The sequence below is a fragment of the Silurus meridionalis genome, chromosome 23 (genome assembly GCF_014805685.1).
Source record: "Silurus meridionalis isolate SWU-2019-XX chromosome 23, ASM1480568v1, whole genome shotgun sequence".
Taxonomy (NCBI): Eukaryota; Metazoa; Chordata; class Actinopteri; order Siluriformes; family Siluridae; genus Silurus; species Silurus meridionalis.
The window spans coordinates 23,146,626-23,164,125 of record NC_060906.1 but is presented as its reverse complement, the minus strand read 5'-3'; the positions used below and the strand labels follow the sequence as shown (position 1 = coordinate 23,164,125).

Sequence of the window (17,500 nt, the reverse complement as noted above, 5' to 3'; positions counted from 1 at the left end):
GTTTCTTTGAGCTTGAGGAGCACATCTTGAAACTCCTGACTGCTTTGAGATCTTTGCCTGGACGAGACCTTGCAGTAAAACTAGCTTGTGCCTTGTTGCTGTGCTCAGTCTTGCCATGCTGTAGAACCTGTGCAGAAAGAGCTTCATGACCACCTGCCTAATATTGTGTTGGTCTCCCTTTTGCTGCTCAAACAGGCGTGAACTTCTTCAGCAGTTTAAGCTTCAGGAGCTCGTCTGTTGGATCGGACCACACGGACCAGCCTTCGCTCCTTAAGTTCATCAATGAGCCTCGGACGCCCACAAACCTGTCGCCGGTTCACCACTGTTCCTTCCTTGGAGCACTTTTGATAGACACTGACCACTGCAGACCAGGAACATCCCACAAGAGCTGGAGTTTTGGAGATGCTCTGACCCAGACGTCCAGACGTCTCAATTTGTAGCTCAAATCTTTAAACTCGCACATTTTTCCTGCTTCTAACATCAACTTTGAGGACAAAATGTTCACAACATTTTCATAAATCCACCCAGTAACAGGTTCCATGATGAAGATCATCAGTGTTCTTCACTTCACCACTCATACTTTTCTAATGTAATAATGTTCTATATAATATATAAATACTGTTTGTCTATACACTATCTATACTATGGGGGTGATCAATCCCACCAGCTCCTAAGCAGACTAGAAGGCATCATGATCTTCAGGGAGGTTCTTCCACTGCGTATTATTATTCATCTTTCATTTTCCTCCTCTATCCCCTTAATCTTAATTATAAAAGGAAACATCTCCAATCATCTGCTGAATAAAGGAATCTGAGAAATGGAGAAAAACAATACCACAGGACAGTGCGCATGAAGTGCGGCATCTTCAAAGATCTGCATACTGTATAGTGGTGTAGGTTTTAGGACTAAGCCTGGAGCGTGTGTGTGCGTGTGCGTGTGTGTGTGTGTGTGTGCTCCAGTTGTTATGTGTTGATGCTGCGAGGCGGGTCTGGAAGGGAGGAGGCGTCCTGAAAAAGGTGATTGCGGACACAGCCGACTTCATCTTTCTAGAAGCTGGTGAAGGACCTTCAGAGAGGCTCGTGCTTCTGCTCCGTGTGCCGCTGTAGGTGCTTCTGCTCTGTGATAACGACTTACCGTGGACGACTGGACCAGATCGTGACGGTTTTGTTTTGTCGGTTTGTTTTGGGTTTTGTTTGTTTGGTTCCTCCGGGATGGGAGCGAGCACATCTGCGCAGCGGGACGCCCAGAGCGCCGAGGAGGAGCGAATCGCCGATCAGACTGAGACCGGAGGCGGCGGCGGCGACACGGAAGACACTGAGGACGCCAAGGTGAGCGGCGTGGGGGGGAGAAATGCGTGTGCGATCCGCGTGTGAGGACGTGCGTGCGTGCGTGTTCGTGCGTGTGTGCGCGCTCGGGCTCGGAGGAGATGCGCAGGTTGCGTCTGAAATGACTCTGCAATACACACACACATGCGCACACACACACAGTCTGGGAAAGGGGGAAAAAAAGAGAGAAAAAGAAAGAAAAGGAAAGAAAAGACGTCACTAAACTGGAGCTTGTGACGTCACTGATGCGCTGCAGGAATAATATTAAGAAAAATAATATATATATATATATATAAAATTATTATTTTATTTATTTATTTATAAAGGTTTTCTTTAGGCAGTTTGTAGCATCACTGATTTGTGTGTGTGTGTGTGTGTGTGTGTGTGTGTGTGTGTGTGTGAGAGCGCACGCTTTAAATATGTTTTAAATTAAATAAATAAAAAAAACTTTAGATGAAGAACGTGTTCATACAAACACACAGCCATGCATTATCTATCTATCTATCTATCTATCTATCTATCTATCTATCTATCTATCTATCTATCTATCTATCTATCTATCTATCTATCTATCTACTATTTCCCAACTTTGCCATTTTAAAAGAATGTTAAGCACTTTGTAAAACTGGTTTCTAATAAAAAAATAAAGCATTTTTAAATATGAAGTTTAATAATATGTATAATGTAAAATGTTTCTTCGGGTCAGGTGTGTAAAAAAATGTTTTAAATAAGAAATAAAAATAAAAAGTACAATTTCCTAACTGTTAACATTGCGTTAGTTTGGATTTCTTTAATCCGTCTGTGCATATTGTGAAGTTTTTTTTTAATCATTTTTATATATAATAAAAAAATGTATTTAGATAACTTAGTTTTAAAGAGTATTAAAGACAGTAACTGTATGAAGTATATTGAGTAGCTAATAAGCCCCGCCCCTTTTTCTTTCCTACTCAATGAACCTATAAATAACCTCCAAGACTGCACTTATTCATTATTTAAAACACTTTTAAAAAATTGTTTTTTGCAACCATATGTGTTTTTTCATCAAACTGATAAAGGCACACAATTGTATAAGACGTATTCGGATGCGGTTGTATGAAATGTTCCCTTTGAACAAGAAGACCTGAACCTGTTCCAGCACGATGATGCCCCATGCACAAAGCCAGATCCATGAATATCTGCGTTTCATGGGTTGGAGTGGAAGATCTTCTGCTATAGATCTCTAAACCCTATTGAACATATTTGGGATGAACGTGAACGCTTTCTGCACCCCAGGAATCCTCAATCACATCACTATCTGACTTCTCTAACACTGTTCTGGATGGATGAACCTCCATGTAATCTATTGCAACATGTTCCCAGAAGAGTGGAGCTTATTCCGAAAGCAAATGGGACTAATTGTGGAACGTGGGTTTTCGGAGCTGCACTATTATCCGAGCTGCTGTTACAGAAAACAAATCAGGGATGGAGAATTGAGCGTTGGCGGTTGTGAAGGATGAGAAGTGTAACAGGAAATATGCTGCGTATTCAATCGCCTCCGCCTCCGATGTTGTCTCGCCGTCTACGTGTCTGTGTGCACATTCTTTCCTCGTTGTTTACGAGTTCTGCGCTTGGAATGTTTACGCAGTTTTCCAGCTCTGTGATACACCTGACTCGGCTAACAGATCGTTGGAAAGCGGTGTGTGACGTTAAATGAGTGCGCTTGAAGAAACCTGCGACTGTGAGACAAAAAAATGTGGGCAGTATTTCACAGTTATGCATCGTTTCTTTTCCCAAGAGAGGTTCTATATACTCGAAGTCGAGGTCCGAAGTCATTTTTGAAGGTTTTTTCACTAATTTGAATGCACTCGTTCTTATATGTTATTGTTGAATACACAGATGATCTACGGTACACACGGATTTACACACGTTCCCCATTAGCATTTACGGAAGGAGTCTCCAGTGTCAGTGCTTCATAACAGTCAGAGGTGAAGCTTTAAAATTGTGATTTTCCAGTGTGCTCGTGGAGATTTGTTCTCGTTCAGCCGGTCAGATACTGATGTAGGTGAGATGTGGAGTGACGGAGTGCCGTCAGTTTTCACATTCGACCCAAAGGTGTCCAATAGTGTTCAATATCTCTAAAGAGGGAGATCTTCCACACACTTCTATTCTATATAAACCAGATCTGCAAGGAGCTCACTTTGTGCACAGGGGCATCGCCATGCTGGAACTGGTTTTGGGTTTCCAAAGTTTTTTGGACCGCATCTTAAGACGTCTTGTACAATTGAGTGCCTCCAGATTTGTGGTAACAGTTTGGAAAAGAACCACATATATCAGGAAAGTCAGGTGTCCCAATAATGTCTAGTCATGTAACATGCTAGGGCTGATGTGTAGTTCAAGGCTGTAATCCTGGCAATTATAGATGCAGTAATATCTTCTCAATGTTTTAATGCTATAATATCATAGATATACTCTATAAATAAACCCATATGTGAACTGGAAATGCAGCGTCTGGGAAAAACATTCTCCACTCGGAGAATCAGGAATCCCGTCGGGAGCTACAGCAGGCTATATTCGGCGTGGTGCGTTAAAAAAAAGCGCAGCTTCGAAGATCATGGTGTTTCTATACATCAGCATGAATAAGCAGGTGATTTGTGCAAACCGCAAATCCTGCACTAAAGTGATAAGTGGTGTGGAGGTGAAGCGTTAGAACGGTGCTAGGCCTCAGACCTCGCCGTGGATTATCACCCCACACCATGGTCACCTCCCACCGTTGAGGAGTTCAAGCTGTTATTAATGTTTGCAGAGCAAAACTGACTGAATAGATCAAATGATGGTTAATTTTTCATGACTTATTGTATATACAACTTATTAACTCTAGACGTCTGTTGCTCCAAATCACCCCTAGAGGTGATGCGTGGTAGTGCGTCTCAACTAACAATGAAGCTGTTGGAGTTAACTCCTGGTGCTGTTTTTTCCGTTCTATTGGACATTTTTCTCGTTTTCTTCTTCAGTTCATCTCCAAATTCGATCTTCTGCCTCAAGCCGTTTATGGAAATCCCGATATTCACCATAGACGTGCCACCACACGCAAAACTCCTCTATGGAAATGACCATAATGGATGTTATTGTGGTTACAGGTGTTAATAAGCAGCACAATCATTCAGAACGTTGAAACTAACTGCGTCTTCCATGCTCTCACACAAGTTTGTGGACACCTGAGCATTTGTACCTTTTAGAACATCCCACATTTAGTTCCACTCTTCTGTAAAAAGATGTTCCACTGGATTTTGTGGAGATTTGGGGAGATTCATTCAGCCACAACGGTGTTAGTAAAGTCAGGCACACTTCCAATGAATGGAAAGCAGATCTTCATAAAGCTGGATTTGTGCATTGTCATGCTGGAACAGTTTTAGATCTTGTAGTTTGAGTGAAGGGAAAATGTCTACCTATGCTTACACATATATATAAAATCCCATAATAATTGTGCAGAAATGCCTGAAACAAAAGGAACATGACCATTATTTTTGTAAAAAGCCATTCGGTCTGGTATTTTACATCCTTTTCATCTGTGCATGTTCCTGTCACATCGTTTAGCTCACTCCAGTGTTTATTTATTAATACTCATAATGGCTTCTTCTCAGATAATGGATCGGTTATGTTGCCAGCAGGGTCAGGCCGGCTTTTTATTCCCAATATAATCGTTCATTATTAAGCACACAGATGTTTAAAATTTCTTGATAATAAACTTGTTTCTGTTTCTCTCTTTTCATGTCGCGCTCTTAACCCCTCTCCAGCTTCTCTTCGCCTCTGAGGCCCTCTCAGATATTTCGTTGGGGGCTTTTTTAAAGGGGCAACGTCTTTATTTTTTCTGCAGTGCTGTGGTTTTTTGCTATCGGAATGTCAGATATGAGCGTTTTCAGAAAGGCTGAAAGAGGTATTGTGGTCAAATGTGTACGTTAAAAAAAAGAAACGGTAACTTCCAGACAGGGTTTTTTTTTTTTTTGGTTTATTCATTTCGAGATAAATGAGAGAAGGAATATTTATATCTGATATAAAGTAAGTCATAGGGGGAACTCATGTTTTTATAAAAAATAAATAAATGTAATCTGGTTTGTGATAGAAGAGGAATAAAACACATATTATAGAAAACGATATTACACATGAATTAACATGAGGATTTTTCGATTTATGTTTAATAGATTGTAAATTGGACCCCAGTATCAGAGGAGCACTTGGAAAATAATTCCAATTTGTTGTAGTCATGGTAACAGTAATCCTCACCCCACCTTTTGTCACTGATGATAGTTTCTTTGGTAAAATCATGAGTTACTCCAGAAACTGTATACACATTATACAGACAAAAGTATTGGGACACCTGACTTTTCCACCCATATGTGCTTTTTTCCCCAAATGTTGAAGGCACACAATTGTGTTGGACGTCTTTGGATGCAGTAGCATGAAGTTTTTCTCTTGAATTGAACTAGGAGACCACAAAGCCAGCTCCACGGAGATATGCTTTACATGGGATGGAGTGGAAGATCGTTAGTGGTCTGAACACCTTTGAATGACTGCACTTCAGGCCTCCTCACCTCACCTCCATCAGTATCTGACTTTACTTACACTCTTATGGCTGAATAAAATCTCACACAAATCTCCACAAAAATCTAGTGGAACATCTTTTTTTATTAATGGTGAGGTGTCCACAAACTTTTGGCCATATAGCTGTGTATGAGGGGCCTGACAGCCATTAGACAAGCCAACCTTTCAGCTGTGTGTGTGTGTGTGTGTGTGTGTGTGTGTGTGTGTGTGTGTGAGAGTGAGTGAGTGATATTAGTGCATGTTTGTGTGAGGCGAGATGGTCGATAAACTTCCTCTCTGGCGATTTTGGAATTTTAGCAATGTTTCTCTCCTCTCTCTCTCTCTCTCTCTCTCTCGCTCTCTCTCTTATTCTCTATTTCTTTCTCTCGTTCTCTCTCTCTCGCTCTCTCTCTCTCTCTCTTTTAATCACGCACAATAAAAAATCAGCTAGAGAATAAAAACAAGGGTCCAGCGTATGAGTTTTGGATCTGCTGTTTTCTGCCTTTATTAAATCCCTTATGGATCTCTCTCTCTTTCTCTCTCTCTCTCTCTCTCTCTATTTCTCTCTCTTTTTTTCCACTAAATAATTTAATATTTGCTAATGGCTGGTTATTAAGACCTTTATCTGATCCAGGAGTTATGGCGCACGTTGTGAAGGCGTATTTATGTAAGGTTATAGCGGAGGAACTGCATGAGGCGATCGTATACGGAGGTGTAATGAGAGACGGATGGTGTGGAAGAGTAAGCAATCAGATAAGGGTCATAAAGGATGGGAGGGGAGGATAGGACGAGAGAGAGAGAGAGAGAGAGAGAGAGAGAGAGAGAGAGGAATACAGAGAGTCCATTGAGGATGGACCAGACGGACAACCCCTGAGGCTCTGGGGCGCTGTATGAGCAACGGCCAAAATCGAGAGCGAGAGAGATCAAATACAGGGCGACGGGAAAGCGAAAGAAAGACTGAATGATAGAGGGGGAGAGTGAAAGGGTGAGGAGAGAGAGATAGGCTTTGTTTTTGCTGTTCCTCTATGCATGAACTGAGTGAGTTACAGTTATCCAGATTTTCAATCTAATATCGTTCAGGTCGTGTATAGAGTGGAGCTTGAAAATTTTGCGAACCAGGATTTTACTGTACTGGATGTCCAAACTATACGGACGCAAGTATTGGGACACCTGATTTTCATAGCCGTATGTAGTTACTGTTAACTCCAAACTTGGAGGAACACAGTTGTAGAGGATGTATTTGTGGTAGCAATGAATTTTCCTCTTCCCTTGAACTAGGAAACCCAAACCTGTTCCAGCATGGCAATGCTCCTGTCCACAAAGCCAGCTCCATTGAGATCTACTTTTTAAATAGAATGAAGAGGAAAGAATTCAGTGGCCTGCTGTAGATCTATTGACCACCTTTTGGATGAATGTGAATGCTGACTGTACCTCAGACTTCCTTACCTAACCTACATTAAAAATCTAGTAAAACATCTCCCCAGAAGGTGTCCACAAACATTTAGCCATATAGCGTAATATACGATCCCTCGCTCTGAACAGCGTTGCTCCGATCCCGTGTGAAGTGCGCGAAGCGTGTGTGATTACAAGTGATTACAAGTGTTTATATCGAAGGACACCGACGTTTCTCTCCCATCTGTCAGTCCTGGAGGATTTGTCTAAATAAGAGCTAGATGGAGAGCAGACGTTACGTCCGTCCCGAAGGACTGATTATATTTAAGTCCTCTGGTGGCTGGAGAAATATTTAAGAACTCAAAAGGAGGAGATTCCTTAAAAGGCTATTTGTGAGAAAGAAAGGTTTACTGGTTTAGACACACCTAATACGCCATGACTGAGGAGCTGTGGGTTTGTGTACAAAACATCCAGGACACTTGAAAATAAATAAATATAATAAAAATCTCACTGCAGTAGGTTTGTTGTCACATTGGCTAATATATGCTAGCTAATGCATTGCTAATATCATATAAACATAGGAGAGACTATTAAATAGTGAAGCAGCTAGCTAGCAAAAATGACAACCAGCTAGTCAGCTAGCTAGCTAATTAAAAAACATATAAACATGTTGAATTAGCATAAAGTTTTGTTGATAAAGCAGATGTTGCTGAACTTGGCTTATCACTTCACGGTATGTTTTTCTGAAACGTTGTGACGATAAAAAGCTTCCAAACATGAAAATACGCTTGAGGTACACATGCTTTCGAAGGTATACTTGTGTATGTTTAAGTAAAAATAATTGTTTCTACAAATCCAGCAATTTTTCTATTTGATTTCAATGCTAGCTACATGTCACACACAGAGACAGAGGCAAGCTACACTATACAGGCAAAGGTATTGGGACGCAATGCAAGTATTGCTGACGCACAAAGTTGAAGGCACGCCGATGTATCAGACGTCTTCGGATGCAGAAGCATGACATTTCCCCCTCACTTCAGACCCGAACCTGTTCCAGCACGAACTGATCTTCATTACGATATGCTTTACATGCATTGGAGTGGAAGATCTTAAATGACCTTCTATAGAGCTCTGACCTCAAACCTGTTGAACACCTTTTGGATGAATGCGATCACTGACTGCACTCCAGGAATCCTCCTCACATCATTTGAGCTGGCGCTAAGGAGCTGTCTTTACCTACAATCTTGTGGCTGATGAGCACAGATCTCCACCAAATTTAGAGGAACATCCTCCCAGAAGAGTGGAGCATATTGTAACAGCAAATTCAAAAAGCACGCATCAAACTTTTCTCCATATAGTGTATCTGGGTGTTATTAGCTTGGCAAGTTCGAAGGTCTAGTACAAAAAATTTCGGGTTTGGCATTCATTCTTATTTTTGTTTTTGGCAAACGTAGTTGTCCGTGTTGATTAACGTAAATGTAGCCGTAAAATACCTCACTAACATAAAAGCTGTTCTGCAGGGTTAAACCAATATGAATCGCATTTCTTGTGTGTAATACAGAGGGCAAGTGTGTTCCTGTTTTAATATCAGCTCATCACTGTTTCCTTTTTCGCTCCATGTTGTTTCCTTGTTCAGCAAGTGGCCACTTGTTTAGTGTAGATGTTATAATCAGTTTTGTGCTAGTTACTAAGAAATAGTAACTAGTTACAGTTACTCGTTACTTCATTCAAAAAGTAACTTAGTTACTTTGTTGATTATTTACACCAAAAAGTAATGCGTTACTGTTAAAAGTAACTTTTTAGTTACTTTTTAAAAGAACCTTCTTTAATGTTCCCATTAATGCCCTTTTATGTGTTATGGTCTAGAAACACAAAACTGACTTAAACACAAAGTCATTTTTAAACACTATTTTATTAAAGTCAGAGCAGCACACACTGAATATATCACAAGGATTTCTGAAATAAATAACAAAACAAGCTGAATAATATATTCACAATCAAAAACTAAAGTGGCTTCTGCATCATAAAAGCTGTTGTGTTGAGCTCTTAAAAATGTTCCTTTCACAGCTTAAGAATGAAAACTATCAACAATGTAGAACAGAACACCGGGTTAGCTTCTAGCTTCTAGCTTCTAGAGGCATGTAGTTTCTGGAGGAGCTTCGACAGATTGGAGTTGCTGTTTATCGCAGTAGATATGACCTTCGAACCAGAAAGACACAGTTTACATTTGAATAAAACGTTTTTATGCTCAACTAAAGTAAAATAATGAGCATATTTCCACTTTGAGAAACTCGTCTTGCTCTCGCCTCGACTCGCCATTACTGCCGCACAGACCTGAATAAACGGAGACACGCCCACAGTGCGTCTTCTTCGTGTTTACAGTGGTTCATCCACCAATCCTACAATGCGTCTCCGCTGTAAACAGGTTAGACTGTAGTCTACACTTCAGCCCAAATTAACGGGTAATGCACCATACAGTAACGGTAAAGGAGTTACTTTATTTTAAAAGTAATGCGTTACAGTATTAGTTACTGTCAAAAGTAACTGCATTACTGTAAAGCGTTACTGCCCAACACTGGTTATAACGAGCGGTAGAATGTTCTAAACATGGATAAATTCCACTTACAATTAAAGAATGTGTCCTGAAATGCTTTATTCTGCTTTTACACCAGGCTCAGTGTTAATACCCGATTGTGATTGGCTGAAGGGAGGTCAGGTGTGAGTTCAGAACACACGGTTTGTGTTTGTCAGTTGACTCAGCGTTCTAAATGAATGCACGGTAACCTCCAGGTCCAGTTCCATCCAGAGTCGGACAGCTATTGTAGATTTTTTATTGACCTTACTGAGCTCCGTGGAGGAGTTTTGCATGTGGTGGAACTTATATGGTGAATACGGTGTTTGTGATAAACTGCTCGAGGCACAAGATTAATTTTGAAACGAACCGGACGAGTTCAACTTCAACAACTTCATTATTAGTACAGATGAACATTAATCACTATTTCTCTCTCTCTCTAATACCTCATTTTTAAACCTCATGTAAATAAATGTAATCTGATGGCACTACTTTATCTGGGAAACAAAATAGGTAATAAAAATTTATCGGGGTTTTTTTAGCAATTCAGTCTGTTTTGCTCTGCAAACATCAATGAGATCTTTGACTTGTCAATGCTGGGAAGTGATCATGGTATATTATGATAATGCATAGCTAGTCAAATTCTATCCATATAGAAATGTTCAATGTAATGGAACATAAAACAGTTAGTTACTTGTATCACGTAGGCTATAAACAGTTGTATCCTCAACAGCCTAGACAGTCTAGTTGAGTATATACTAACGTTTTAGGACGTATTATGACGTAAAAACGAATATGAACCTGAGGTAAATGTAACATTATACGTCATAAGGAAATAAAGAGCAACCAGGACAACCAGGAGAGCATGGAATCTGCTCATGGATGACTCAGTCGAGTGGTTGTAGAGATACGTGTGTGCTTCTAAGACAACAGCATGACCCTGATACAGCATCAGCAACTATCAGGAGGATTGTATGGCGTGATAGGATACGCTGGACATGTGGGCCGTTATTTGAGGATCAGTGGCTGAACGATGTTGTTTGGTGGAATGCACCAGCCTCCACGCTCAGGAACAGGTCATTGTGGTATAAGTGTGATAAAAGTCACAACAGAAAACAGTTTGCATTTGGTTCCATATTGACAAGAGCTTGATTATTCAGTGCACTCAAGATGTATTTAGACCCCCTTTATTTATTTGACAATAAAATCATCTCATGTGTTTCTACACGTTTATCAGAGTCCGTCAATGGCTAATTCAATTGTTTGGAAGTGATTTGAAAGGGCTATATGAGGAATCTTAAAGCAAATACCAAGCCATGAGAAGGTCAAAGGAACTTGCCGAAGAGCTAAGAGATGAGATTGTGTCTTTGAGGCACAAATCTGGGGAAGGTTAGAGCACTGTGACCTCCATAATTTTTCAATAGAAGAATCTGTACTCTTCTTGGAGAGAATCGAGCAATCACACGAGAGGGCTTTGGTAAGAAAGTCGAACAAGAACCCGATGGTCACTCTGGTTGAACATTTGTAAATCTCAAAATGGAAAATAAACTTCCAGAAGTACAACCATCATGGACAATTAATCTGAGCTTTATAGCAAAGATGTAAGGCTTCCCTCAGAGCAAAACATGAAATTCTAGTTGGAATTATAATTGTTTTGTCCAAACAGTTGAATTTTTTATGGTGGGCTTTGATCCAAGTGGAGCTCAATTTTTAAGTGTCATAGCAAAGGATCAGATTACTTAAATCACTGTGATATTTCAGGTTGTGTTTTTTTTAGCACAAATCTGGTTTTGGTGTGTGGAGTGTAAATTGATGCTTAAAGCTACAAAAAAGAGAGGATCCACTGAAAGGAACATCTGTTACTGCAGTGCTGAAGAGAGTGGTGTGAATAACGAGTCTGTGCTATTTTTAGCAGCGTCATCAACACGTCTAAACGATGATCAAGCGGTTTTCTATGCAGGTCTCAGGTGCCCAGTTGTCGAACTTGGTTTGTTGAGATATTCTCTGGTTTTGATTTAAGGTCCAGTCTCATTACTGATGCACAATGTGGACAAAAAGATTATTATTGTAAATGTAATGTAAAAAAGAGATCAAGGTCATTAAGAACATTTGTAGAAGGAATTGTTTTTGAAGTAATAATTATTTAGTACTGATTTGTTCTTGAGGTAATAATGATTCAGTACTGATTTGTTAGTGAGGTAATAATGATTCAGTACTGATTTGTTCTTGAGGTAATAATGATTCAGTACTGATTTGTTAGTGAGGTAATAATGATTCAGTACTGATTTGTTAGTGAGGTAATAATGATTCAGTACTGATTTGCTTTTAAACTAATAATGTTTTAGTACTGATTTCTTACTGAGGTAATAGTGATTCAGTACTGATTTGTTTGTAAGATAATAATGATTCAGAACAGATTTGTTTGTGAGGTAATAGTGATTCAGTACAGATTTGTTTCTGAGGTAATAGTGATTCAGTACTGATTTCTTTTTAAAGTAATAATGATTCAGTACTGATTTGTTACTGAGGTAATAATGATTCATTACTGATTTGCTTTTGAATAATGATGATTCAGTACTGATTTTTTCCTGAGGTAAAAATTAGGCAGTACTGATTTGTTCCTGGGGTAAAAATTAGGCAGTACTGATTTGTTTTTGAAGTAATAATGATTCAGTACTGATTCGTTCCTGAGGTAAATAATGATTCAGTACTGATTTGTTGGTGAGGTAATAATGATTCAGTACTGATTTGTTTTTGAAGTAATAATGATTCAGTACTGATTTGTTCCTGAGGTAAATAATGATTCAGTACCGATTTGTTGGTGAGGTAATAATGATTCAGTACTGATTTGTTTTTGAAGTAATAATGATTCAGTACTGATTTGTTTTTGAAGTAAAAATGATTCAGTACTGATTTGTTACTGAAGTAAATAATGATTCAGTACTGATTTGTTACTGAGGTAATAATGATTCATTACTGATTTGTTTTTGAAGTAATAATATTCAGTACTGATTTTTTCCTGAGGTATAAATTAGGCAGTACTGATCAAATCAAATCAAATAAAATTTTATTTGTCACATACACATACATACAGGGTATGACATGCAGTGAAATGTAGGCATCAAAGTAGGCATCAAGAGAATGCCAAGAGTGTGCAAAGCAGTAATCTAAGCAAAAGGTGGCTACTTTGAAGAACCTACAATATGACATATTTTCAGTTGTTTCACACTTTTTTGTTATGTATATAATTCCATATATAATTCCACGTGTTAATTCATAGTTTTGATGCCTTCAGTGTGAATCTACAATTTTCATAGTCATGAAAATAAAGAAAACTCTTTGAATGAGAAGGTGTGTCCAAACTTTTGGTCTGTACTGTATATGCATATATATATATATGTATATATATATATATATATATATATATATATATATATATATATATATATATATATATATATATATATATATATATATATATATATATATATATATATATATATATATATATATATATATATATATATATATATATATATATATATATATATATATATATATATATATATATATATATACAAAAATGCTTATGGCAGTATTGATTTGTTCCTGGGGTAATAATAATGCAGTACTGATTTGAGAAATCCTTTTTTTGTGAGATTTCTTAAAAAATCTGCTCATGGATCCTGAATATGATCTAAATTTGAATTTCATGTTTTGTTAATCCTAAAGGCTCAGAGCATTTATCTTTTTTATTTTTATTTTCCACAAAAAAACATTAAAGCCCTTACTGTATTTGCCTTGAATCGTGTGAGGAACATGAGATAATCTGATATACTGTAAACCCATTGACTCAGATTTACCCACTTCCAGCTGGGAGGCACTTTAAATAATTCATTTAGCTGAAGAAATGGAGTGACTCCCTCAGAGACCTGATGAAGGAGTGAAGAGATAAAATAATCGAAAATCAGAAAGGTTCCCGTATCTCAAAATATTTTTAATTGTGTTCTATGGACAAAAGACAAAAGCATTTTTCTGATCATCCCATTCTAGATTCAGTCCCCATTTGCTCTTATAATAACCTCCACTCTTCTGGGAAGATGTTCTGCTAGATTTTTGTGAAGATTTGTGGAGGTTTATTCAGCCACAAGGGTGGCTGATGTAGGTGAGGTAAGGAGGCCTGGGGTGCAGTTAGCAGTCACATTAATCCCAAAGGTGTTCAATAGGTTCATTAGCTCCATATTGGGCCACTCAAGAGCTTCCACTGTGAACCATGTGTACAGGGGCAGTATGCAATTGTGTGCCTCCATGTTTTTTTTTTTTAACAATTTGAGAAGAAACACATATTGCTGAAACTACCAAAAAGTGTAGATGAATCAGATTTCAGGACATCTAATAAATTGGCTTTACATTTTTTATTCATTTAATTTGCTCCAGCTTGTAATTAGCACTGATATTAGTTTTATTTTCCTTCTGACAATACGTTAATACTGTAGATTTCAATCTTGCATCCAACAATGTTAAAAAACCAGATCAAAATAAAAGATCCACTTTAGTTTTATAACCACAATGACTAAAAGACTGTAGAAAGATCATTACTCATAATCTTACATTCCAGTGCTCATGTTAGTTCTCACTCTCCAGTGTTCTGTATTGTTTAAAGACTATAATCACAGTCTTGATGTCACCCAAATGAGGATGGGTTCCCCTTTTGAGTCTGGTTCCTCTCAAGGTTTCTCCCTCATAACATCTAAGGGAGTTTTTCCTGGTCACAGTTGCCATGGTTGCTCATCAGGGATAAATACACACCATTCACCTTCACTGTTGATTTCTGTAAAGCTGCTTTGAGACCATGTCTGTTGTGCAAAACCCAATAGAAATAAACTTGACTTGACTTGACTTCATTTGCTAGCTGTTGCGTTGAAAAGTGAGATAAAAATACCAAAAGATTTAGTTTTCTCGTTATCCATTTTTTTCATCAAGGCCTTTTCCAACGGAGTGTGTGATACTTCAATCCAGTGCCAGCCCATCCCCCTTCCTTTTCTCTTCCAGAAGAATGAACCTGTTTATATGCCATCCCAAGCAGAAAGAAGTGCACTTTCCCCCCTCCGTCCCACAGTTTTTTTTCTTCATTCTCTCATTGATCTTAATTTTTTTTTTTGCCCAGCCAATTTCAACCACATGAAAGCCTAATGAGCGTGTGAGTTACATAAAACAGGAAAAGAGAGGAAGAATCAAACAAGGTGACGAACAGACCACAGAGAAAAGAAAGTAAAAATAAGTACTCTCTAGTGGCATATTGGTGAAAAACTGCTTGAACATAAGCGATACTGGACTGCTGTTTTGGGTTGAATGTAACTATAAATGGATCAAATATATGATGTGCATTTTATTAATACATTAGACATTGTACTCCCTAGAAAAGTGTTTCTCACATGACATACGAGGTGGTATCTATGTTTACACACTACCACCTTCAAAACAGTCCCCTGGCACAGCTATACAGCGCTCCTGCCACTCCTGGAATATGTCCTGGAAATCTCCTCTTCCAACTTCTATGATTCATGCTGGATCTCTGCAGTGGTGTCAAAACAACGACCTTTGAGTTGGATCTTCATCTTCGGAAGAGAATGAAGTCCGCAGAAGCCACATCTGGCGAGTAGGGTGGATGATGGACGTGTAGGTTCTACAGTGGTAATGATGGACATGTGTAAGTTCTACAGTGGTAATAATGGATTTGAAGAGGTTGTACAGTGGTACTGATGGACCTGAGGATTTTGAACAGTGGTAGTGATCGCCTTGAGGAGGTTGAACAGTGTTAATGATGGACATGTGGAGGTTATACAGTGGTAGTGATGGACATGAGGAGGTTGAACAGTGGTAGTGATTACCTCAGGAAGCTGTACAGTGGTAATGATGGACATGTGGAAGTTATACAGTGGTAATGATGGACATGTAGAGGTTATACAGTGGTAATGATCGCCTTGAGGAGGTTGAACAGTGGTAATGATAGACATGAGGAGGTTGTACAGTGGTAATGATGGACATGAGGAGGTTGTTCAGTGGTAATGATGGACATGTGGAGGTTATACATTGGTAATGATGGACATGTGGAGGTTATACAGTGGTAATGATGGACATGTGGAGGTTGTACAGTGGTAATGATAGACATGAGGAGGTTGTACAGTGGTAATGATGGACATGAGGAGGTTGTTCAGTGGTAATGATGGACATGTGGAGGTTATACAGTGGTAATGATGGACTTGAGGATGTTGAACAGTGGTAATGATGGACATGAGGATGTTGAACAGTGGTAATGATGGACATGAGGATGTTGAACAGTGGTAATGATGGTCATGAGGATGTTGAACAGTGGTAATGATGGTCATGAGGATGTTGAACAGTGGTAATGATGGTCATGAGGATGTTGAACAGTGGTAATGATGGACATGAGGATGTTGAACAGTGGTAATGATGGTCATGAGGATGTTGAACAGTGGTAATGATGGACACGTGGAGGTTATACAATGGTAATGATGGACATGAGGAGGTTGTACAGTGGTAATGATGGACTTGAGGATGTTGAACAGTGGTAATGATGGTCATGAGGATGTTGAACAGTGGTAATGATGGTCATGAGGATGTTGAACAGTGGTAATGATGGACATGAGGATGTTGAACAGTGGTAATGATGGTCATGAGGATGTTGAACAGTGGTAATGATGGTCATGAGGATGTTGAACAGTGGTAATGATGGACACGTGGAGGTTATACAATGGTAATGATGGACATGAGGAGGTTGTACAGTGGTAATGATGGACTTGAGGATGTTGAACAGTGGTAATGATGGTCATGAGGATGTTGAACAGTGGTAATGATGGTCATGAGGATGTTAAACAGTGGTAATGATGGACACGTGGAGGTTATACAATGGTAATGATGGATATGTGGAGGTCTTACAGTGGTAATGATGGACTTGAGGAGGTTATACAATGGTAATGATGGACATTTGGAGGTTATACAGTGGTAATGATGGACATGTGGAGGTTATACAGTGGTAATGATGGACATGTGGAGGTTGTACAGTGGTAATGATGGACATGAGGAGGTAGTTCAGTGGTAATGATGGACATGTGGAGGTTATACAGTGGGAATGAATGCCTTGAGGAGGTTGAACAGTGGTAATGATGGACATGAGGAGGTTGTACAGTGGTAATGATGGACTTGAGGAGGTTGTGCAGTGGTAATGATGGACATGAGGAGGTTGTACAGTGGTAATGATGGACTTGAGGATGTTGAACAGTGGTAATGATGGACATGAGGATGTTGAACAGTGGTAATGATGGTCATGAGGATGTTAAACAGTGGTAATGATGGACACGTGGAGGTTATACAGTGGTAATGATGGACATGTGGAGGTTGTACAGTGGTAATGATGGACTTGAGGAGGTTGTACAGTGGTAATGATGGACTTGAGGATGTTGAACAGTGGTAATGATGGACATGTGGAGGTTATACAGTGGTAATAATGTACAGTGTCATGATGCAGAAAGCAGTTAGAGTGGCAATGTACTTGTTTCTTATGTTGTTAATGTGTTATATGATGCTGTGTGCACTCCAGCTCCTCCCTAGTGCTTTCTGTATTGATCTAAAG

At 39.1% G+C, this 17,500-nt stretch overlaps 1 protein-coding gene across 1 annotated transcript in view; it reads left to right on the top strand.

Moving 5' to 3' along the window:
* The first annotated feature begins 943 nt into the window (after positions 1–943).
* akap12b (A kinase (PRKA) anchor protein 12b) overlaps positions 944–17,500 on the top strand; it is a 66,766-nt gene continuing 50,209 nt past the window's right edge. The window contains exon 1 of the mRNA XM_046836017.1: positions 944–1,328. Coding sequence (XP_046691973.1) covers positions 1,212–1,328 — 117 coding nt within the window. The 5' untranslated portion in view covers positions 944–1,211. The remainder of the gene's footprint in view (positions 1,329–17,500) is intronic.